General features: G+C 46.2%; 2 protein-coding genes across 5 annotated transcripts in view; both read left to right on the top strand.

The window, feature by feature from the left end:
* Window positions 1-7,836, top strand: part of Trerf1 (transcriptional regulating factor 1) — a 177,019-nt gene extending 169,183 nt beyond the window's left edge. The window contains exons 17-18 of the mRNA XM_033766636.1: window positions 1,836-2,047; window positions 5,372-7,836. Of these exons, the coding sequence (XP_033622527.1) occupies window positions 1,836-2,047; window positions 5,372-5,696 (537 nt within the window). The 3' untranslated portion in view covers window positions 5,697-7,836. The remainder of the gene's footprint in view (window positions 1-1,835; window positions 2,048-5,371) is intronic.
* A 3,982-nt stretch (window positions 7,837-11,818) lies between these two features.
* On the top strand, window positions 11,819-20,725 carry Mrps10 (mitochondrial ribosomal protein S10). Of its 4 annotated transcripts, none has more exons than XM_010617619.1 (7): window positions 11,819-11,915; window positions 14,767-14,831; window positions 14,921-14,990; window positions 17,126-17,262; window positions 18,026-18,134; window positions 20,070-20,159; window positions 20,398-20,725. In XM_010617619.1, the coding sequence occupies exons 1-7, from the start codon at window positions 11,868-11,870 to the stop codon at window positions 20,479-20,481; spliced, it is 603 nt and encodes a 200-aa protein (XP_010615921.1). In that variant the 5' UTR covers window positions 11,819-11,867; the 3' UTR covers window positions 20,482-20,725. The 4 variants fall into 4 exon arrangements, with proteins under 4 accessions (XP_010615921.1, XP_010615920.1, XP_010615923.1 ...); XM_010617618.1 differs by having other exon boundaries at window positions 14,918-14,990; XM_010617621.3 differs by lacking the exon at window positions 11,819-11,915 and adding an exon at window positions 12,193-12,287.
* Window positions 20,726-22,962: the final 2,237 nt, after the last annotated feature.

Here is a 22,962-nt window from a genome sequence, read left to right as displayed (position 1 = left end):
CCCTTCCAGCCGGGCAGCTTGTGGGACAGCCCCTGGCTGATAAGGAGCCAGAGGCTCAGGATTCAGGGGTATGGAGGGCAGTGGTTCTGAACTGGGGTGCTTGTTCCCCCAAGAACAGTTGGCAGTGTCTGGAGACATTGTTGTTAGGGCAGCAGAGGTGGCACCTGGTAAGGAGACCCCAGAGACGCCACTAGGCACCCTGCAGCGACAGGTCAGTCCCCACTGCAGAGAATGGCCTGGCCCTGATTCTCCCCAGAACTCAGCGCTAAGGCTGGAGACGCTGCTGTGTGGCAGTCTTTGAAACACTGCCCAGGTCCTTCCCTTTTAGCACCTGGTCCTCAAATGTGGGGATCCCAAATGCCACCTCAACAGGGGACTCCTGGGCCGGGGGTGTAGTTCAGTGGTGAGCACTTGCCTAGACACGGGAAGCTGTTGGTTCTAAACCCAGTGCTGCAAAGAAGAAAGGAAGGGAAGGGTAAAACAGTGGGCTGTGCTCGAGTCTGTAGGTAACACACAGCCTGTATCAGAGCGCATCGTTGTTGGCTTCTGAGCTCTCTTCTTTGGTGTGCTGGGCTTCCTGGAGGGAGGCAGAGCTGAGCTAACAGGTTGAACCCTGGGCTGCTGCCTCCACTTCAGCCAGCGAACCTCTGCTTGTAACTTGAGGTTGGAGTAAGACCAAATGTGTTAATAAAGAGACAGAGAGGAGGGAGGGAAGGAGTTAGTTTTCATCTTTAAACAAAGTTTGATGCAGTGACCCACACGTAGCCATGTTAATAACAGAATAACTCATAATAGCTAAATCTTGGAAGCGCCTACATGTCCATCAGTAGATGAATAGATAAAGCAAAGGTGGTGTTTACACGCAATGGAGCACTACTCTGCCACAAAGAAGGATAAACTCGAGTCACTGTAGGAAACTGGATGCACCTTGACCATAATGCTACAATGAACTATACCAGACATGGAGGGTTAACTATCACATGGTTTCTCTTATATGAGAAGCCTAAAATAGGGCCGGGGATTTAGCTCAGTGACACAGTGCCTGCCTCACAAGCGCAAGGTCCTGAGTTTGACCAAAAAAAAAACAACAAAAAAAAGAAACCTAGGGCCAGGGATTTAGCTCATTGGTTCCACTGCCTGCCTTGCAAGTGCAAGGACCTAAGTTCGATCCCCGGTGCCAAAAAAAGAAAGAAAGAAAGAAACCTAAAATATGAGTTATTTAAAGAGTCAAATGAGAGATGGTAGAAAGCAGGGAGGTAGACTGGAGATGGGAAGGGGATTTGGGAATGAGGGGAGACAGGAAGGCAGAGAGAAGGGAAAGTAAAAATGGTTAGGACTCAAAATGTGTATGTACCAGTTCCCCAAGATGAATGCAATTATTATATCACAAACATGTACTGATAAAAATTTTGAAAGCTAATTCAGCCCCTTCTTATTTTGCAGAAGGAAAATAGCTAACAGCCTCCCCATTAGTTATGATAATGCAGGATCTAGACGCCTTGTCTCCTGGCTTCAAGATGGCAAAATGAAGCCGGACGTGGTGGTGCAGGCCTCTGACCCTAGCACTCTGGAGGCTGAGGCAGGAGGGTCCCTGTGAGTTCAAGGCCAGCCTAAGCTACATAGTGAGACCCCATCTCATAAAACAAACAAAATGGCAAGACGGGAGGTTGTGTATTTGCCCTTGAGCTTCTATGGTACCTGCCCGAGTTTGCTTCGGTAAAACTCTGTGCCCATTTTACACTGTTGTGTGTGTCCCTGTTTCACTATTGAGTAACTAACACCCCTAATTTCCTTTTCAGGACTGTAGATGTCATGTCACTCCCTTTCTTCCCCAGGTGTTCAGCTCCCGACAGGCACTGAATGGCCATGCCCGCATCCATGGTGGCACCAACCAGGTGACCAAGGCCCGGGGAGCTGTCCCCTCCGCGAAGCAGAAGCCAGGCGGCGCCCAGAGCGGGTACTGCTCGGTGAAGAGTTCGCCCTCTCACAGCACCACCAGTGGCGAGACAGACCCCACCACCATCTTCCCCTGCAAGGAGTGTGGCAAGTAGGTGGCCGGGCCAGGGACAGATCCCAGGTCACCAGGTCCTCTGTGGCGCTGGGCAGGGACAGCCCAGGTTTCTCCAGCTAGAGGAAGAACGGGGCTCCCGGGCTCCCCTTCCGCCGACCTTGGGCTCTGGAAGGGGCTCTCCCGACTCGGACTGAGGGCACTAGTGTCTCTCTGCGTCCTGACCGGAAGTGCCCTAGAGGTGCCCGCGCCCGGCGCCCTGGCCATACTACTCATTGATCAGTCACCGTGCTCCACTGTCCCGTTAAGACAGAACCACAGATGCTTTTTATCATGAGCAACTAATTAGAGTCACGTGTGAGGCTAAACCTGTTTGTGTCCCTGCCCTTTCAGGTATAAGGTTTAACAGTAACTAAAGGCGGTGTTAATTACAGCAGCTCACATAACTGAGCATTTACTCTGTTACCTACCCTGCGGGCGGGAGCTCATTTAGTCCTCACACAGGAGCTCATTGTGATGAGTTCACGGTCCCTAAACCCTTGGTTTACAAGGAAGATTTAGGAGCCAGGTGTGGTGGTGCACATCTGCAGTCTCGGCTCTCTGAGAGGCTGAGGCAGGAGGATTACAACTTCAGGCTCAGCCTGTGCAACTTCACGAAACCCTATCTCAAATAAAAACAAGAAAACGGCTGGGCATGTAGATCAGTTTGGAGGTCTGGGTTCAATTCCCAGTTTCTAAGTACTGAAGAAAAAAAAAAGAAAAAAAGATTTAAATTTAGGTAAAACGCTTTGCCCCGGGCACACTGCCAGCAGAGAGCAGTTTCTAACCAAGCTGTCCTGCTGCAGAGGCTGGGTTCCTGACCACTGTCCTGTCCTCTCTGCTTTGTCTACCCACTTTAGGAAGGAAATACCGGTGGTGAGATGCACAGTTCTCTCCCTTCTCTGAGTCGGCCTGACTAGAGGGCGCTCTGTGGTCACACAGGACCCTTTCCCCATAACCTCTGTCCCTCAAATGTTCAAAATTACCTGGAGAGACGCCCCTAGGGAGAAGACACCCCCGGGAGGTGTCGAGGACTGTGCCTCCATGGCCTCACGGACACTGTGGGGGCCTCTGAGCAACCCTAACACAGTTCAGAGGCGGCCACTGGGTGCCTCGGGCCCAGTGCTTCCTCCCCTCCGGGAAACGCAGCAATGGGGAAATTAGGATCAGTCTCCTCTGTGCCTTGCAAGAGCTCAGAGCCTGGACAGGGTGGCATCCTGACATTGCCCTGTGTTGGGGAACCAGGGAGGGAGGGAGTGCCAGGCTGATCCCCGGCTGCTTTACTCCCACCTGTTGCCCTGGAGCTGAAGTGTGAGAGCTGCAGGCAGCCAGCGCCTCTCCTTCAGTTCGCACGGGCTACAAGTTTATTCCACAAGATGGAGACAGAGGATGCTTTTACACAAACGCATATAGGTTGAGCCTTTGAAACCCTGAAACCTGAAAGGCTCCAAAATTCGAAACTCTGTGAGCCTCAGCAGGATGCCACAAGTGGAAAATTCCATTCCATGAAACTTTGTCTCGTGCACAAAATTATCCAAAATTATCATATAAAATTACCTTATCATGGGCCAGGGGTTTAGCTCAGTGGCAATGCGTCAGCCTGGCAAGTGCAAGGTCCTGGGTTCAGTTCCCGGTACAAAAAAATAAAATAAGTAAAAATAACAACAAAAAATTACCTTATCATGTAAAATCGTAAGACTCAAATGAATTTCATGTTTAGACTTGGGTGCCAGCCTCAAGATGTCACACACACACACACACACACACACACACACACACACACACACACACATATATGTATATATGCAAGCATTCCAAACTCTGAGGCACTTCACCCCCGGCACTTTGGTAAGAGAGACTCGAACTTTATTTCACACTTTCTGGCTGTCTTTCCAGGGGTATGTGTTCAATATTTTTCTTGGTTTTGTGCTGCTTGAGTTCTTTTTCTACGAGAAGTCCAGTTAATATCTTATAAAAATCAGATGTTTTATGTGGTTTGGTTTTGGTTTTGGTACTGGGGACTGAACTCAGGACCTTGCCCTTGTGAGGCAGGCAGCAGAACCACTGAGCTAAATCCCCAGCCCATGTTTTATGTGGTTTTAACATCAGGCAGGAATGCTTCTTATAACTCAGCAACCTTGTTGACTTAGGCCTTAGAAACCAGGGTTTTGATTTCTTCCCCCCTCTCCTCCCTTCTTCCTTCTTCCTTTCATTTTTCCTTTGTGAGCTTGGAAGTGAAAATGGAATCTGGACATAGTAGTCCTGCAGATGATCCAGAGAGTAAATATGCTCAGCTTTGCCCAGTCTGAATTGCTCAGCCCTGCGTCGTAGTGCAGGAGCAGCCATCAGTGATACACAAACCGATAGACAGGGCTGTGTTCCGCTGAAACTTTATTCCCAAAGAACCGGCTGGATCTGACCCACTGACCATAGTTTGCAAGGCACCTGATCTAAAGAATGAACCCCCCAAATCTGACACCCTTTTCCCAGGGTGGTGTAAGCTCAGCACTGTTACATTTTGGGTTTCCTTGTTTGATTGAGGAAGAGACTGTATTCTAAGTGGGGCATTTAGCAGCACCCTAGGCTGCCCCGCTTGATATCAGCAGAACATCTCCCCCACTCAGCTGAGACCCAGAACTGTCCCCAGACATCACGGGACATCCTGTGTGAGGACGCGTTCACTCCCAGCTGAGACCCTTTCTCATTCCAAGGCCAAGAGTAGGAGATTATGATACTGCAGTGGCCAACAGGAAAGGGCCTTCAGCAACAAGGAGGGGCGGCTGCAGCTTAGGAGTCCAGCTCAGTGAAGTCAGAAGAGATGGTAACAGACCACAGTCGTGCACACGAGGTGGAGAGGACAAGAGACTGGCGGGGAGGGTGGGAAGAGAGAAGGGGACGCCGCACGCATGCGGGCAGATCCAGCACTGTCCGTGGAGGAGCGGGGTGGAGGCCCGGGCGCTGTCCGGTTACTGTACGACGGGGACTGTCAGAGCTCTTGGCCGGTTGGGGATTCCCCAATGCAGAGGGGCTAGGAAGGGGCCGGGCCAAAGGAAGAGAAAGAGCAGGAGCTCCAGACTCTGGAGGGATGGGAAGGCCTCCTCCATCGTCCTCAGAAGAAAGCTTGACTCACCAGTCGCTGTGTTCTGGTCCCTGACCCTCTTGTTTGAAATGCTTAGAGAGGAGGAGGTGAGAGGCCACAGCAGGCAGAGGTCCTGGGGTTCTGTCAAAGACACCCCAGACGGGCCATCCAGCCTGCACCCCTATTCCCTGCGGGATACCAGCATTTCCACGGACTTGATCACTTGCTGCTTTCTCCTTTTTTAGGGTCTTCTTCAAGATCAAAAGCCGAAATGCACACATGAAAACTCACAGGCAGCAGGAGGAGCAGCAGAGGCAGAAGGCTCAGAAGGCAGCTTTCGCAGTAGAAATGGCAGCCACGATCGAGAGGACTACGGAGCCAGTGGGGGCACCGAGGCTGCTGCCCCTGGGCCAGCTGAGCTTGATCAAACCCATCAAGGACATGGACATCCTCGACGATGATGTGGTCCAGCAATTAGGAGGCGTCATGGAAGAGGCTGAGGTCGTGGACACCGATCTGCTCTTGGATGACCAAGACTCAGTTTTGCTTCACGGTGACACGGAACTCTAAAGCCCTGTTTGTCGCTTCCAGACAGCAAGAACCTACGGCTTCCCTCCTCATGAATCAGGAAACCTGGACTGCCCACTTGTTTTGTAAACCCTTTCAAACTACCTGTTTAAAAAGTGGTTGTTTTATTCAGGTTTAGAAAAAAAAAATCCAGTTTCTTCTCCTCTTATTTTTATAACTGTTTCTGTTGGGGGTCGGGGGGAATAAATAATTGGCACAGCTATCTTTAAGAGGTGTTTCATCTGGGCTACATCCTCATGGGGAATGAACCTGACATTCGTGTTCCATTGCTCGTAGGTGGCAACCATCCCGGAAGCCTTCTATCGCAAAGCTTGCTGGGAGAATGTGTACATGTGAATGCATGAGACAGGCAGCCCTCTTCGTGCTGGGGTTCTGGGTCATCTTGTCTACCTGGAGTTGTCTATATTCTGTTCTGACCTACCAGGAAGTCTTCTTTTCCCCCCACAAAATAGCTCAGAAGAGCCTGTTCTTTTGTCTGTGGTCAGGGGAGGTCTGAAATTACTTTGTGCCACTTGGACGTCCTGTGAAACCTCCACTGGGATTTGGCTAACATTCACACCTGGACTAAAGTCTATCTAGAGGCTAGCTACGAAGAATGAGTTTTCTAGGACATAAGGACGGCAGATATGAGGGAAATTGTGTTCAAAGCCAACAGAAACGGTTTCAGATATGCTTTAGCTACTATTTGGCATTCAAACCTGAATGTATTCTCTGTAAGTCACTTACCAAAGCATTCCTAGACTTCACTAAGCTGCTAAGCTGCATGACTTTGCTCCACCACCTCCTGCCCCTGGCAGCAGGGCTGCTATTGATACTTGAAGGCAATAAAACCTATAATCCTTCAAAAATGTCATTGCCCAGGCTTTTGAACTGAGTCCAACTGACCCAGCCAACTGTTGGTGCAAAAGTCAGCCTGGGGTGCAGCCCCTCACCGAGAGGACCCTGCTCCTCTCAGCGCCTTGTCCGTGTTTGAGCATACTTTCTTTGGGGGGTACGGGGATCGAACTCGGGACCTTGTGCTTGTGAGGCAGGCGGCAGACCCACTGAACTAAATCCCCAGCCCTTCTTGTCAGTGTTAATGCTGTGTTGTCCCTACTCCCAGGTCCCCCTTCTTAGGGAAACTCATTCCCCAGCCCCATGGGAGTGGCTGGCTGGCACACTGACAGGCTGACAGTAGAGAGACTATCATCGGAGGCAAGGGTGGGAACGGGGCATCCTTTGAATTCAGCTCCTCAGGAGCGTTTATCACACACCCATGGGACCAGTTGCAGTCCAGCACAGCCCCCAGGCAGGGGTTTCTGAATCTCAGGAAGGCCACAGACAGAGGAAAGATAGATTCACTCTGTTTTGATTGTTTTGTTTTCAGAGAAGTTGTCTTAGAGATTTCCTTCATCTTTCCTTTAGGAGAAAAAGAAAAGTTTGCTCTCTTTCAACAGGTTGTTCTATCTTGTGTTTTACTGAAGTAGCTGGGCACTGTGCACCGGCTTCCGGCAGAGCTAGGATAGAACCCTTCTAGAGGCCAACTCACTGGCCGGTGGAGATGTAACCTGTTCCCATGGGTGTCTGAGGGTGAGTCCGGAACGGTTCTAGCAAAGCTCATCCAGCAGAGGAGCAAATGCCCAGAACAATGCTCAGAAAGCACATTTCCTCTTGTTCGGAGATTTGCCCAGTTCTTCCAGTTTTAAGCATTAGAGATGAGTTGAGTTGTCACAGTGAAGACGAGATGCACAGTTTGATTTTAATTTTCCCTGCACTACAGTGTATGGATCTCTGACTTGAACTAACCAAAGAACTCCTCCTTAATGGGACAGTTCGAACACCTAAATGAGTATTTCTCAACTATCAACTGAAAAAATTGACTTCCTTTAAAATATTGCACTTGTTTTTTTCCTGAAATGATTCTGCCTGCGTGTCTGTGCTGTGTCTCAAATCTCTCCCCGCAGCCCACCCCAGAAACTTTCCTTCCTGACTGTCCATGTCTTCAACATGGTTACCTGTTTACGATCAGATGGTTTTTTCATTCGTGAATTTAGACCTCTTCGAGAAAGCTTGTATATAAAAAAGTTAACAGATATATTTTATGGAAAAACCCATCTTATTTTCAAATATATTTAACTGCTGTTATATTTTATTAGAGGAAGGTTGTAAATATTTTCTAGGAGTTCTATTGTAAAGAAAAGTATTTTTGAAAAAAATTAATGTAATAAAAAGGAAAACATTTTTAAATAGCGGTTGTGATTGCTTCCTGTTCTGGCTTCATTATGTTCTATTTTCAGCAAATGACTCGCATGCCTTCCATATTGGGATGTAATTTATTCAGGTTTGCACTATTATGTAAGTCGACATCATAATATCTAGTGTGCTTAACTGTACTCTCCCGGAATGCAGTTCCTTTGGTCCATATCAAAGCACTATGTATAGCATATTCATAATTTTTCTTTTGTAATGTGTGTATTTTTAATAAGGATTTTATGTAACATTTTGGCAAAAAAAAAGAGGACAGTATTTTCTAGTGAATTTTATAATAACATTTTGCTAAAAATGTTTCTTCCTAGGTCAGTTTTTGTTAAGGTGAACCAAAAGTCTTATTTTACCAGGGGTTTGAAAAAAGTTTGAGGCTTGAAAGCAAAGTTATATTTAAACATCATATGTAACAAATAAATAAAGATGTTTTATAGACTTGTCCTAAAAAGGTGCATTCCTTTAAAAAGAGAAAAAAGTAACTGGGACATTCTAAATTGTTTTCCCATCCTGCGTGTTAAGGATTTTTTGGGTTTTTTTTAATTATCACAATACCTTTTCAGGAAGAAAACTAGGAGAACTTTAGTGAGGTTCCAATCATCAGGCTTCTCAGAAATTTATTACAGTTCCTCCAGACGGGCATTCATCAGATAGAAATGTAACCAAATATACACTTATATTTATTTGTGAAAACCTGATTCGATATTGCATCAGCTGCTCTGAAAATAAAATATCTTTTTTTGAGTTTCTCTCGGCTTGCATATTCCTTATTTCTAGCCACTGAAACGACGTCTTGATTCGCGATCAAGGCGAATTTGCCTGGTATTGGTTCCTGTGCACAACAGGCTTGGAGGTTTGCCTCTGGGAAGCCTGCCGGCTGCTGCGCTGTCTGAGGGAAGACGAGGCACTCGCGACCAGCCCCCTCCGGCTCTGCCTCACCCAGCGCAGAAGTCTGACAGGAAGTGCTCTACAACGTCCGTGTCCACCCTGGTGTAGGTGCACTGTCAATCTGAATTTCCAGTTTTAAACGCGCATTGCTTTTTAACAATCAACAGGAAACTCTAAAAGAAATTTGAAAATGTAGAATCTGCCCTAAGCAGGGCACTCCTCTGCAAGTCCAGGTTCTCTTCTGCTCTGAGATCTTTCCCAGTGTATGTAATGTTTAGCAAATTCTCCCACCCCTTCTTGGTTCTCTTAATCTGCAAAACAGCATAGTACTTGCGGGGAGGAACGGTAACTTTAGTCAAAATTTTATTTAAATCTACAAAGCCTTCACATAAATCAATTGATTTTTTCCCGTACAACCTTGTGAACCAGAGGAGCAGCGTGTTACAAACAGTGGGTGACACTTATCCTGTATTTATGTGTCTGCTGTAGTACTAAATAATATCGTAAAGCAGGATCACATTTAATCCTCACAGCAACTACTTGAAGAAGGATCTATTATCATCATTCCTATTTGGTATGAGAAAACTAAGGCTGGACACAGTGGTGCACACCTGTAATCCCAGCGCTCCTGACAGCTGAGGCAAGAGGAAAGATTGAGCCCACCCTGGGCAATGTAGTGATTTAAAGAGACCCCGTCACAAAATAAAGATAGTAAAAACTAAGAGCTTTAGCTCAGTATGAAGGCCCAGGGTTCAATCCCAAATAGTGTGAAATAAATAGAATAAAGGAAAGCTGAGACTCAGAGCGGAGTCCAGTTATGAGTCTTTTCACTTCGAATTAAACTATGGTGAACATAAGCAACTAGACAAAATACACGGGGGTCGTCACAGTAGGTGAAACTATAGGCAGCTAAATTAGGTAAAAACATTATAGGCAGCCAGACAGGACTAGGACCTCAAGGGAGTCAATACAAAAGATGAAAATACATTACAACTGTAGCAGGAGACACATTTGTTGGAGGCCAGGCCTCAAGATAAAGGCAAAATGACCAGACCTGCATACTTTCCAAGGGATAAGTGGTAACACCTGGCCCCATAAAGTCTAGATAGACATCAGTCACCCTGGTAGGCAACCAAGACCTCCAGATCCATCCCTTCCTAGGAGGGTTATTTTTCTTTTCTTTTCTTTTTCTTTTTCTTTTTCTTTTTTTTTTTTCAGACAGGGTTTCACCATGTAGTTGAGACTGACCTGGAACTCACTATGTAGCCCAGGCTGGTCTCGAACTCACAGCAATCCTCCTGACTCAGCCTCCCAAATGCTGGGATTACAGGTGTGCGCCACCACGCCCAGTTTAAAGGGTTATTTTTCTTTCCATGTACACTTGCTAGGTGACATTCTTCCCCATTAGACCCATATTACCTAAGCAGCTATACCTATAATCTTATTCGTTGATCATAATTTTGTCCCACGTTGTACCCACCTCATGATTTTGCTCTATAATACTTCCTCTGTGAAGTGGGATCCCGGGCAACCCATTCAGACCCTCTCCTATCTCTCTCAGGAGCTAAAATCTCTCCCTCCCAATAAATATTTCCTACTCATAACTTCCATTGTTCCTAAAATTCATTCTTCAGTTTTGGGGAACACAAACTCAGGATTCTGACACCCAACAGGTTGAGAGTTATATTATTTCCCCTATATCATTTAAGGGTCCTCTATCAAAGGCAGTTATTGTAGAATCACAAATACTGGGGCAACACAATGAAATGAACTGTGTAAAATCAGTAGGAAAGTGTTATACAAGTTGGCTGGAATGCCAACATGGTGGCACCCAACTGTAATCCCAACACTCTGGAGGCTGAGGCAGGAGGATCCCATGAGTTCAGGGCCAGTGAGACCCTGCCTCAAAAAAACACTTTAAACCAGACATGGTGGCGCATGCCTGTAATCCCAGCACTCAGGTGGCTGAGGCAGGAGGATCTCTGTGAGTTTGAGACCAGCCTGGGCTACATAGTGAGTTCCAGATCAGTCTCAACCACCTAGTGAGATCCTGTCTCAAAAAACAAAAAAATTAAAAAAATTAAAAAGCTATTAGGCTTGGGATCTAGCTCAGTGGTTCTGCTGCCTACCTCACAAGCACAAGGACCTGAGTTTGATGCCCGGTACCAAAAAAAAAAAAAAAAAAAAAAAAAGATTACAAATACAGTCGCTGAGGTGATATCGATCCAGTGAGCAATCACAAAGTGGGTATGAGGTGGGACAAAATTAGGGTCAACCAATAAGATTATATGTATAGTCACTTAGGTAATATTGAAATTAAATGGGGATCAAATGGGGACATCAGTCATCTATCCAGCGAGCGTACATGAATGAACCAGATTTTTCTGGGAAGGAGTGGGCTAGGGAGGTTTTGTCCCCCACCCAAAGGGATTGAAGCCTATTTAGAGTATCAATCAATCATTGTTCCTGCCCAGGGGAAATCTGTAGGTGTAGTCAATCCTGTCTGGAACTCTGGCCTTCAACAAGGCCTTCAAGGTATACGTCTCCAGCCACAGCTAAAATGTGTTCTTATCTTCTGCACTGACTCTCTCCAAGGACCATCCTTGTCTGCCTATAGCATGTCTAACTTAGCTGTCTGTCATACAAGGACGCCAGTCAGTGTGGGGAAGGAAAGTAAGTTTAATACAGCTAGAAGAAGACTGACATAAGGTGAAGGATTAAGATTTTATTAGTGGTAGCCCCCCCACACACACGGGTGTGTTTTACCAACAAAACCATACATGACTTTGTAGATATAAAGCATTGTTTTTGTAGGAGAAAATAGATGGGACTTGGAAACTCTTACATATGGGCTGAAGCGATTTTACGCAGACTTGGAACCAAGAACCCCTACGAAAAGCAAGCACCACCTCTCTGTGGCTGTCCCTGGGCCGGAAAACAAGGATACACTCTGTCTTTCGCCGAACTCTATGATCTGACGGAGGCACCATAACCCGGAAGCGATCCTGGGAGGTCGGGAGCAAGATGGCGGCGCCGGGGGCTCTTCAGGCTGTGAGGGGCACCTTCTGGCAGGTAAGGACGGAGGGGCGCAGTTGTGACGAAGTCTCGTGCCACCACTGCTCGGCCCATCGGGAGCCTTCCCGATATTTATCGCTCACTGTGGACCGTTTGCAAAACGAAAAGGGCTGGTTTTGTCTCCAGTTCCCTCGGATTAAACACGAGAGTGAACATGTTGGGGTGAAGGCGGGCATAAGAATTGTCAGAGCTGGGAAGGACGGTGAGCGCCATCTGTTAACGTCAGGCGTTCGCAGACCCCGAGCCTCAGAGGGCTGGAGTCTCGAGAAAGTCCAGGGCCTAACCGTCCGCAGGTGTCAGGTGCCTTCCCATTGAACGGACTCGGCGTCCCCGGGCCCCTCGGAACTCGTATGAAACGAGGGTCTTATGGTTAGTTTTCTGGGAAATAAAATTGCGAATCGTAAAAATACTCGCTTAAAGCTGGACGTGGTGGTGCACGCCTGTAATCTTGCGCTGGAGAGACTGAGGCAGGAGGGTCCCCGTAAATTCGAGGCTAGTGTGGACCCTAACTCGACAACAACAACAAAAAACAAGCACTAGTAAGTTTGTTACATGGTCACGTGATTAGTGTTTTATGGAAAATAACTACATTTTTTTTAAAAAGCTAATTTAGCGAGGATTGGCAGTGTTTTACATTTTTGCAAATCTCTTTAGTATCTGGCTTAATAGAAGACTGCGGGATTCTCATTTCTGTTGCTGCATTGAGTCTTTCTCTGCATCACACCTTATGCGCCTAGGAAGAACTTTACACTGGAGAAAGAATAAGAGTGGAAAGGTTTCACGTAACAGTGTTACTATGAAAAATATTTTTATTTCCTCAATCCCTTAAAAGTGTCTCAAAGGACCCCCCCCACGGCGATCCCATACCACACTGGAGAACCACCGTTCTTAAGGAAAATCAAAGGAAGTTGAAATTTTTAAGACAAATGCATCTAGACAAACCGCCTGTACACGTACACGCCCTCAAAAAATTGAAAGAGAGGGCCGGGGATTTAGCTCAGTGGTTCTGGTGCCTGCCTCACAAGCACAAGGGCCGGAGTTCAATCCCCAGTCCCCAAAAAAAAAAAAAAAAAATTGAAAGAAGTTTTAAGAATATCTTGTGGTTGACTTGTGGATGTGATAACACTTTGACGTCTGTTAAAATCAGGGATCTACAGAGGGAGAGTAGGACTGTAGGTGTCACATTCCTTAGACTTGTGGCGCCCCCAGCTGGATCGTGGCAAGGTGTGGGGACAGTTTTCAGTGTGAAGAACGGCACATACCTCATACTACCATGTATTGTGCCTGATTTCCTCCTTTTGTTTTTTACAACTTAGGCGAAGAGGAAAAATTTTTTTTTTTTTTTTTTTTTTTTTTTGCCTTCAATAAGGGTAAAGAAAGAAAACCGTAAACTAAGAATAGGCTTGAGCCGGGCGTGGTGGTGGCACACCTGTAATTCCAGCACTTGGGAGGCTGAGGCAGGAGGATCACTGTAAGTTGGAGACCAGCCTGGGCTACACAGTGAGTTCCAGGTCAGTCTCAACTGCGTAGTGAGACCCTGTCTCAAAAACAAAGAATAGGCTTGAAACATTTTGGTGACCAGCAGTTATTTTAATTAAGCTTCCCTTGTGCTAACATGTTACTTCCATCTTCATTGTATCTTTAAGGATTCTATTGTACTTTCACTCTCTCAGGTTGAGATGGGCCGAGCACAAGACTTCTCACAACTGCGCCCCTCCGTCCTTCCCTTTTAAGTCTCAGGGGAGCTTAAAGGAAAAGCAGGTTGATAACAATCTACCTATGTGGCATATACAGTAGTACCATTTACCTTTCCCCAAACAAGAAAATTTTGTCCCACCAGGGGGCGCTCAGGAGATGGGATTGGATTGCTGCCACAGGTGGCGCGATCCTCCAAGGTGTAAATTCCAGTGTGGGCTATATTTTAGTTAATCGACAGTCTGTTTAGCCAAGCCAAGCCGTACATATGCTTGAAAAGATGTATGAAAGCTTCAAAAGAAGTGTGTTTATTCCTGTTCTTAATAAACCAAGTTGTAAAGATGTGTGATAGTTTTAATTGCTTACAAAATTAAAAGGCAGGGCTGGGGATTTAGCTCAGCGGTTCAGTGGCCTGCCTTGCAAGTGCAAGGACCCGAGTTCAATCCCCGGTACCAAAAAAAAAAAAGTTAAAAAGCAAAGTAGCCAGATGTGGTGGATGCAACCTCAGCACTCTGGGAGACAGAGGCAGGAGGATCACAAATCAGAGCCCAGCCTGAGAAACTCAGTGACTTAGTAAGACCCTGTCTCAAAATTAAAAAATAAATAAACTAGAAAAACTCAATGAGAAAGTCCTGGATTCAATCCTTAGGACCAGAAAGAAAACAAAACGAAACAAACAAAAAACGTTGGGCAAAGCACATATTATGTTGAAGTACAACTAATCTAGTTAAAAAGTCACATCCTTTTAGTTACCCCAATGTCTTCATTTGAAAGAATGAGATAGAGGCCAGGTATGGTGGCGCACGCCTGTAATCCCAGCACTTGGGAGGCTGAGGCAGGAGGATCGCTGTGAGTTTGAGACCAGCCTGAGCTACATAGTGAGTTCCAGGTCAGTCTCACTACATAGTGAGATCCTGTCTCAAAAAACCAAAAAAAAAAGAATGAGATAGTCTTTTTTTTTTTTGGCACTGGGGAATGAACTCAGGACCTTGTGCTTGCGAGGCAGGCGGCAGAACCACTGAGCTAAATCCCTGGTCCAAATGAGATAGCCTTTATTTGAGGCATTGTGCGTCTTTGGATTTTCAATGGAAACTATGAGTGGTTTTGGAATTGGCTAATTCTGACCCGTGTCCTCTTCCCCTCTCTTTTCAAGGGCTTGAGGAATCTGTGCATACCCAGCTCTAAGAGCAGTGCAACCAAGAGCAGTGGATTTCTTCTGTAAGTATCCACGTGGCTGTACTGAAGTGAACCTCAGATGGGCACTTATGCTGTTTTGCTCAGATTTCTTCTCTTCCTGCACACAGCAGTACCAGCAAGAAGTGGGTCCAGTTTTCAAGCCTACACATCAGTGTTCCAAAGGATTTGGCCAAACCTACGGTATGTGGTCCTTATTTCTTGGCGGAAATGAAATAACTTTTCATTATTATTTCGTGTGGGCTTGTTTCCCAGCACATAAAGATAAGAACATTTTTCTGGGAAGCTGACAAATGCACACCGTGCATTTTTTCCAGTGTCCTGTGTGCTCGGGTGTTGTCCTTTGGGACATCCAGCTGAGTCCTAAAGGACAAATTACCCCAAGTGCTGTATAATAACCAGTCTCCTACGTTTAGCTCAGCATAACCGAGAAGTTGTAATAAATATTGATGTAGAGTGCTTGATGTTATATTCTGGAAAAATATTTTTCTAGTAGCCTTCATGTCTCTATTTTCATTTTAAGTGTTGAGCCTGGGCCTGGACATTGCTTCGTTGTCACAGTGAGAAAGGGCATTAACACGGATACTGAGAGTCCAGGGTGGCTGTATAACCACCTTACAAAAGCCCCGATTCCCTCATCCTGAATCCTGCTTCCACCCTTCAGAAATAACCCCTTTTCACTGTTGTACGAATCCATCTAGACCTTTGTCTGTTGTGTGCACAATGAAATGGAACAGTGTTATACACGGTACACACTGCTGCTTTTTCTTTCTTTCTTAGTAGATCTGGGTGTGTTTCCATGAGGTATATATAAACCCTAGCCTCCGCGTCAGATGTCTGCAAGGGCCATCCCTGAGAAGAGGTGGCAGACAGGCACAGTGACCCCTGCCCCTTGACTGTCTACAGTAGCCAATCATGGACCTGGAGAATCCTATAAGAGTACTCAGAACATAACTCAGTGGTAGAGCTCTTGTTTTGCATGTGTAAAGCTGGGTTTTGTCCCTAGCACTGAGAAATTAAAAGAAGCCAATGCCGGGGATTTAGCTCAGTGGTTCTGCTGCCTGCCTCGAAAGCACAAGAACCCGAGTTCAATCCCCAGTACCAAAATAATAATAATAATAATAATAATAATAAGCCAGGCATGGTCATGTACACCTGTATTCCCAGCACCAGGAGACTGAGGCAGGAGGATCACTGCAAGTTTAGGGCAGCCTGGGCTACATAGTTCAAAGCCAGCCTAAACTATGTAACAGGATTGTCTAAAAAAACAAATAAAGGGCTACGAATTTAGCTCAGTGGTTCCACCGCCTGCCTCGCAAGCACAAGGTCCTGTGTTCGATCCCCGGTACCAAAAAATTAATTAATTAATTAAAATTTTATGATAGAATCCTACTGGGATCAGTCAGAACATATCTCCAGGTTCTTCTTCCCTTGTCCAACCCAACTTTTGGTGTAGACTATTAGTACTTTCTGTTTTCCCAACAACCATACTTAGAGTCATTGAGAGTAGATGCCCAGCTTCCTGGTGAGTAGATCTCTTTTCAGGGCAAAATAATTTAACCCTGAATCATTGGATTAGTAATATAATTTGTGACTGTAATGAGGGAATGAAATGAAGGTAATTCACCTCTTGGATGAAAGTCAGAAATGTCAAACCTATTATTTCCAAGTCTTTAGATACGAGGGTGGAAGAGGCGGAAGTTACGAGTACAGTCAGTGTCATAACATTTTATTAGACATGAGTCATTTGTGTATTAAGGCTGCAAAGCACACAGATAAAACCTAACAAAAAGATGCCATACTTTGTCTAACAGTGTGTAACAGTTTATAGGTACTTTAATGTTGTGTTTGCACATTTTTTCCTTACAGACATCCTGGAGCCCATAGTGCAGGCAGTGTTACCCTCCTCTGTATGCAAGGGCCGTGGGGGCAGCGAGCGTCTGTGGCCTGCCCGTTGTCCTCCAGCCAGGAATGGAGAGTGCAGTTCGCATTCAGGTCTTCTGACCAGGCTGCCCCTGAAGTCCTGCATTGTCAGTCTGGGGTCAACAGTTATTAAGTTGAGAGGTTCCACTGACGACTTTGTAAGTTGCCTTGAAAGTCTGTTGGCTCCACAATGGATTTTCAGAGATTTCGAGGGTCATTTTGCACCTCCATGTGTGATAGGATGTAGGTAACGAGGCCAACAGGGCTGAGGTCCTACTCAGAATTTTGCTCTGCATTTATTAATAAATTCTGAAATTCGTCAGTTATGGTTAACATGCTAAATTTCCTAGTTATAAATATTAAATCACAACTGGAACTTTTCTTTTTGATTTTAGATAACTGTTTCTGACAAACCAGACACATTATACAAACGCCTGTCAATTTTAGTAAAAGCCCATGATAAGGCTGTACTGGACAGTTACGAATACTTTGCCGTGCTTGCTGCTAAAGAACTCGGTATATCTATTAAAGTGTAAGTCTCGCTTCCCCTGACCTGGGAAACTGCTGTGATGTGATCAGCCAGGGAACTGGCGCCCATCCCGGCTAGGTCTGAGCTGGTAAAATGGAGTGGAAGTCATGACGGCCGGGCCGCGTTGCGTGGTGCATTACTCTGTGAAGGGTCGGCCCTGCCTGCCTTCGGATTGATAAACACTGGAAGAGCGAGTACGGAAGATGAGAGGAGTCCTCTCGGGGAACCCCTTTGCCCTGACTCTTAGAGAAACCCAAGCATCTGGGTCTCCTTGAGGCAGGGCGGCTGCAGGGGTACAGACACCCCAGAACCTCCCTGGCTGTGGTACTCTTTGGCCAATACGTCCGATGTTTTCCAAAATAGACCGTAGTTTTGCGATTGTTGATCTGGAAGTTTTCCTGACAGCACAGACGTAACAGACATTACAGCTGTGTACCGTGTGCTGTCGCTGATCTTCATACTTCATGTATTTGGGCAGTAAGGAGCTCAGAGGTGTAAAAGTGGCGAGTGTGTGTGTGCGGCCTTATATGCCAGTGCTTGTTTTGGGGTCTGGGAGGTTCCTGTCTCTGTCTTGCTGTTTATTTTGGCCTGAGCTGCGTGATAGCAGTTGTTGTTACAGATGACAGTCTTGACTCATGGAAGTCATTAAATTAATGACTGTAATTTGTGAGCCTGGCCTACCAAACTGTCGAATTGTTCTTTGATGTCAGTGACTCAGGCCTTAACAGCAGGCAGATTAAATTTCTTGTTTGTCCATTGGTTTCAGACACGAGCCACCAAGGAAAATCGAGCGATTTACCCTTCTCAAATCTGTGCATATTTTCAAGAAGCATAGAGTACAGTATGAAATGAGAACACTCTATAGATGTTTGGAGGTGGGTTTGTGACAGCTGTTTGGGCGCTTTTGAAGCACTCAAGTTCCACAATAGCACACATCATGACTTTGTTTTAAGATTAACCCCATTGACTTCCTGCCAGCAGCTCATGCATGTCTTTTGGTGTTTATGGGAGCTGCATGATAGGAAAGCAAACTAAATACAATCTTTAGAGTGTGTGGACTTCTAGAAATACAAAACAAATCAGTTAAATGTTTTGCAGTTCTAGGTTTTCCGTTGTCATGTGCCATCATTCATTCATGTATCCATGAGGTCAAGCATAACGGGACTTGGATTAACTGAGGTATTCATGTAAAGTACAACTGTGCCACCACTCCTGGCAACCTACCTTTTTTTTTCTTGACATAGGGTCTTGCTATGTAGTTCAGGCTGACAGCGAATTCACTGTGTAGCCCACGCTGGCCTCGAACTCCAGTGATCCTCCTGCCTCAGCCTTCTGAGTGCTGGGATTACAGGCGTGCGCCACCATGCTGGGCTCTGGCAACCTACTTTTAAAAACTTTCTAAAATAAATTTTATTTTATTTTATCCCTTTCACCCCAAGCCCTCCCCCCATGTACAAAAGCTTTTTTTCCATTTTTCCCTTCTATTTTCACTTTTTTTTCTTTCTTCCTTTCTTTCTCCCTCCCTCCTCCCTTGTTCCCTTTCCCATTTGAACACTTTCTTCCCATTTCCCAACGTCCACTCTACATCTCAGTCCTTATTTCCACTTTCAGTTAATAATACCAGAGAAACAATGCACTATTTAAACGTGTGTCCGATTTATTTCACTTAAAAATATAGTCTCAAGTTGCATCCATTTAGCTATAAATGTCTAAAGTGCCTCCTTCTTTATGGCTGAGAAGTACTCCATTGTATTGAAAAAAACTACATCTTCATCCATTCATCAGTTAACGGGCATTTAGGCTGTTTCTAAGCTTTAGCTATTATGAACTGTGCTGCTATAAACATGGCTGTGCATACATCGCCATGGACTGATACTTTTAATTCTTTGGGGGGTACCAAGGATCGAACTTGGGTCCTTGCACTTTTGAGGCAGGCAGCAGAACCACTGAGCTAAATCCCCGGCCCAATGCTTTTATTTCTTTCAGGAAGTTACCAAGAAGAAGTATGGCTGGGTCAAATGGAACCTCTAGTTTTAGTTCTTTGAGAAATCTCCACACTGATCTCCACAGTGGTCTGGCACCCTACTTTTAAAGGAAAAAGAAAAACCCCAAAATTTCATTCACCCATGTCTGTCAGTCATCTTGCCATGAAGCATACCAAAAACCTTAAACTAATTTTGACCTTAAAATCTAGCCTCCTTGGGCTGGGGATTTAGCTCAGTGGTTCTGCTGCCTGCCTTGTAAGTGCAATGACCTGAGTTTGCTCCCTGGTTCCAAAAGAAAAAAAAAAATCTAGCCTCTTATTTCCTCTTGTCCTGGGTCACTTTGTGAAACTTCCACATCCTGCTGCAGTACTGCTGTACCTGCTGCCTGTGTCACACCAGCATGGAGCTCGGGTGGCAGCATCTGGGAAGGAGCACTGAGGTCACGTTCTCATCTGGTCCAGCCAGTGGCCCTGGTCATGTTCAGACTGTGTGTGAGATTTCTTAGGGGGGAAACAGGCTCCATCGCTCTACCAAGGAAAACCTTAAAGATTTCTGCTGTAAGCCAGGCACAGTGGTTCTTGCCTATAATCTCAGCTGCTTTGCAGGCTGAGTTGGGAGGGTTCTAAATTCAAGGGTACCCTGTGCAATTTAATGAAATCCTGTCTCAGAGTCAGATGATAAGGGCTGGGGTGTGGCTTGGCGGTAGAATGGCGGTAGAATGCTTGCCTGACATGTAGGAGGGCCTGGGTTCAATCCCAGTACCAGACAAAAATAGAGATTCCTTAACACGCATAATGTGACCCAGTTTCCTGTCTGGGCTTTCAGTTAGAACACCTCACTGGATGCACGGCAGATGTCTACTTGGAATACATTCAGCGAAACTTACCCGAAGGGGTTGCCATGGAAGTAACCAAGGTATGACTTGAGTCTCACCTCCCAGGGGTCCACACGGTCCTCACGTGTTTGTTGCAGCCCCATCCTGGGCCCTGTGACAGGAGTACCCAGAGCTGCCCAGGAGTGGAGTTGTCACCATGGGCTGTCCCTTCCTCCTGTCTGTAAAAAGTGAAGAGGAGTTGACAAGTGACTGAGTCCAGTTCACAGTCAGAGCTTGTGTAAGTCTGCTGTATTATAGTTTTGTTTCTTTTTTTTTTAGACGCAATTAAAACAATTACCAGAACACATCAAGGAGCCAATCTGGGACACAGTAGCCAAGGAGAGAGAAGCGAGCAAGTCCTAAGGCTCCAGCCACCTGGATCCTGCAGGAAGAGGTGAGCAGGCAGAGACTGTGTTTGCACAGGACAGGATCCAAGTGCGCCCCGCTCCCCCTTGGAGTCTGCTGGCCCTGATCAGCTTCGAGCGGAACATGAGCTTTTGTGACAGATGGAACTGTAGCAAGAGGACCATGCTGTCTGTCTCTGTCTATCGTGTCATCGTTTCTGTTGTGATTTTGAACAAACAAGAGTAAACCGTTTAGTACTCAAGCCAAAAGAGTTGAATTTATATTCTGTCCCAGTGTTGTTCAATTATTAGTGTGTAGTGATTTGATTTTTATTAATTCATTCTTTAGAAAATAAGAGTGAAAAAAAAAAGAAAATAAGAGTTTGAAGTATTTTTCAGTCTATAATCCCAGCACTTGGGAGGCTGAGGCAGGAGGATTGCTGTGAGTTTGAGGCCAGCCTGGGCTACATAGTGAGCTCATGGATAGCCTGAACTGCTGAGTGAGACCTGACATTTTTTTCAGTTGCTAGAAGGAAAACGAGTGCTATAACCTGAGCAGCAATGGCTTTGCTCTTGACCTCAGTGCGGGTGGCGGGTGCAGCCCTAGTGAGGACCAGCCAGCCCCTGAGCTCAGCCTTCAGTGTCTGGGAAGTGAGCACACTGCGATAGAGGGCACGTGTTTGTGACACACGGAGCTCCTGTAGTCCCGACCGTCGCGGGACTGCCTCTAGGGTCACTGCAATGGAATATCTACACTTACATGATCACTGCTGTCGGGTACAAAGGTCCACGCCTGTAATCCCAGCTACCCAGGAGGCTGAGGCAGGAGAATCACAAGTTCCAGGCCAGCCTGGGCACCCTAGTGAGACTCCATCTCAAAATTTAAACATTGAAAGGGCAGAAGATACAGCTTAGCACTCTCTGAGTTCAACCCCCAGTACAGAAAGAAAGAGTGGGGGATGGAGGAGGACAGGAAAGGAAGGCAGGCATTAGCATGGGCGTCATTTCCTTCATCCCCTGGCTGGTGCATTCACCGAGCTGTTACCTGCTGAGCTTTGCACTGAGCCCTGTGACTGAATAGACTCAGTGGCTTTTAAAGTTTGCGAGACACAGGTGTCTTCCCTCAGGTTCCTTGCTGATCAGAAGGCCTCTTCTGGTAGGCAGTTTGGCCTTGTTGGGAGGTGCGGTCTGCTTTTCCATGGGACTAAAGCCCTGCGAGGCAGCTGGTGGTGGGGCAGCTGCTGTGGCAGCCCCAGAGGAGCACGCATTTCTTTTCTGCAGCAGAATTGGGTCCAAGCCATCTGATTCCCACCTTCAAAGCCATCCTCAGGAGGCTGAGGTAGGAGGATCACGTGAAAGTGACAGTGTTTAGATGTGTGCGAGTCTGCTCTCCTCCAGGACGCTCATGAGCCCTGTCACATGCTGCTATTTCCAGCCGTTTCCAGACTAATTAACACTAATGAGGTCGCTTAGCCTAGCACTTCAAATTGTGTGTTAAAATCTTGTTTTAAATTAAATGCACAAACCACGCACAGCAAAAACTAGCGATGTTTCTTTGGCAAAAGAACTTGGCATTTTGAAATCTCTTTCTTGGTATAAATTGAGCTTTTCCTGAGAAGGGTTTTGGGTTTTTGTCTTAAGTCTCTGAGTAAAGTGCATATGGCAAGATTAGAATTGACATCCAGATGTCACTTCCTGTCCGCGGTGCTGATGGGAGGAGATGAGAGGCCTGGATGTGGTGGCAGAGTGAACAGAGGCAGGGAGGAAGTGGAGCTGTTTCTCACAAAGGTGTAGCTGCACTCAGACCGCTGTCTTGCGTGAGGCGTGGTTTCTTCCTGTTCACCAGAACCTTGTCTGGTCTAACTAAGGTTTCTGGTCTAACGGCAGATCTCTGCTAAGACCCTAGTTCCATGCCAAGTTTCAGTTCTTTCAAAGAGAATGACACGTTCTTTTGGCCATTTAACATGCAGCCTGAGAGCAGGGCCTGCCCAGGAGAGGCGGTGGGCTCGGCCTGCAAGGCCCTGGGGTGGGGCTGGCCGCTAGACTCGAGTTACACGATTCAGTCTTGCTTTGGTCCCACTCCAAAGGAGCTTCCTAGCTCCCTACTCCTCCTTGTTATAGCAAAGGTTGCCAAGCGTGGCGGCTCACCCTTAGAACCCCAGCACTTAGAAAGCTGAGGCGGAAGGGTCACTTCAAGTTCAAGGCCAGCCTGAACTATAAAGCAAGACCCTGTCTCAAAAATAAAATAAGGGCTGGGAATTTAGCTCAGTGGTGCTGCTGCTTGCCTCATAAGCACAAGGACCCGAGTTCGATCCCCAGCACCTAAATAAATTAAATAAAAGGTTCATTCCACGCCATTGGTATTAAAACTATTTAACTTTGATTTTTTTTTTTTAAGAGTGCTCTTTTTGTTTTGTTTTGTTTTTTGAGACAGGGTCTCACTATGTAGTTGAGACTGAACTGGAACTCACTGTGTAGCTCAAGCTGGTCTCGAACTCAC

Source organism: Fukomys damarensis, unplaced genomic scaffold (genome assembly GCF_012274545.1).
Source record: "Fukomys damarensis isolate Sample0158 unplaced genomic scaffold, DMR_v1.0_HiC HiC_scaffold_20, whole genome shotgun sequence".
NCBI lineage: Eukaryota > Metazoa > Chordata > Mammalia > Rodentia > Bathyergidae > Fukomys > Fukomys damarensis.
This window is presented reverse-complemented; position numbering and strand designations above follow the sequence as displayed.

Bases quoted from the DNA above. Each gene is read 5' to 3' on its own strand.
- Mrps10 (XM_010617618.1), top strand. From the start codon at position 11,868: ATGGCGGCGCCGGGGGCTCTTCAGGCTGTGAGGGGCACCTTCTGGCAG. The intron at 14,832-14,917 runs GTAAGTATCCAC...TCCTGCACACAG, and splicing joins AAGAGCAGTGGATTTCTTCT to CAGTACCAGCAAGAAGTGGG. The intron at 17,263-18,025 runs GTAAGTCTCGCT...CATTGGTTTCAG, and splicing joins CTCGGTATATCTATTAAAGT to ACACGAGCCACCAAGGAAAA.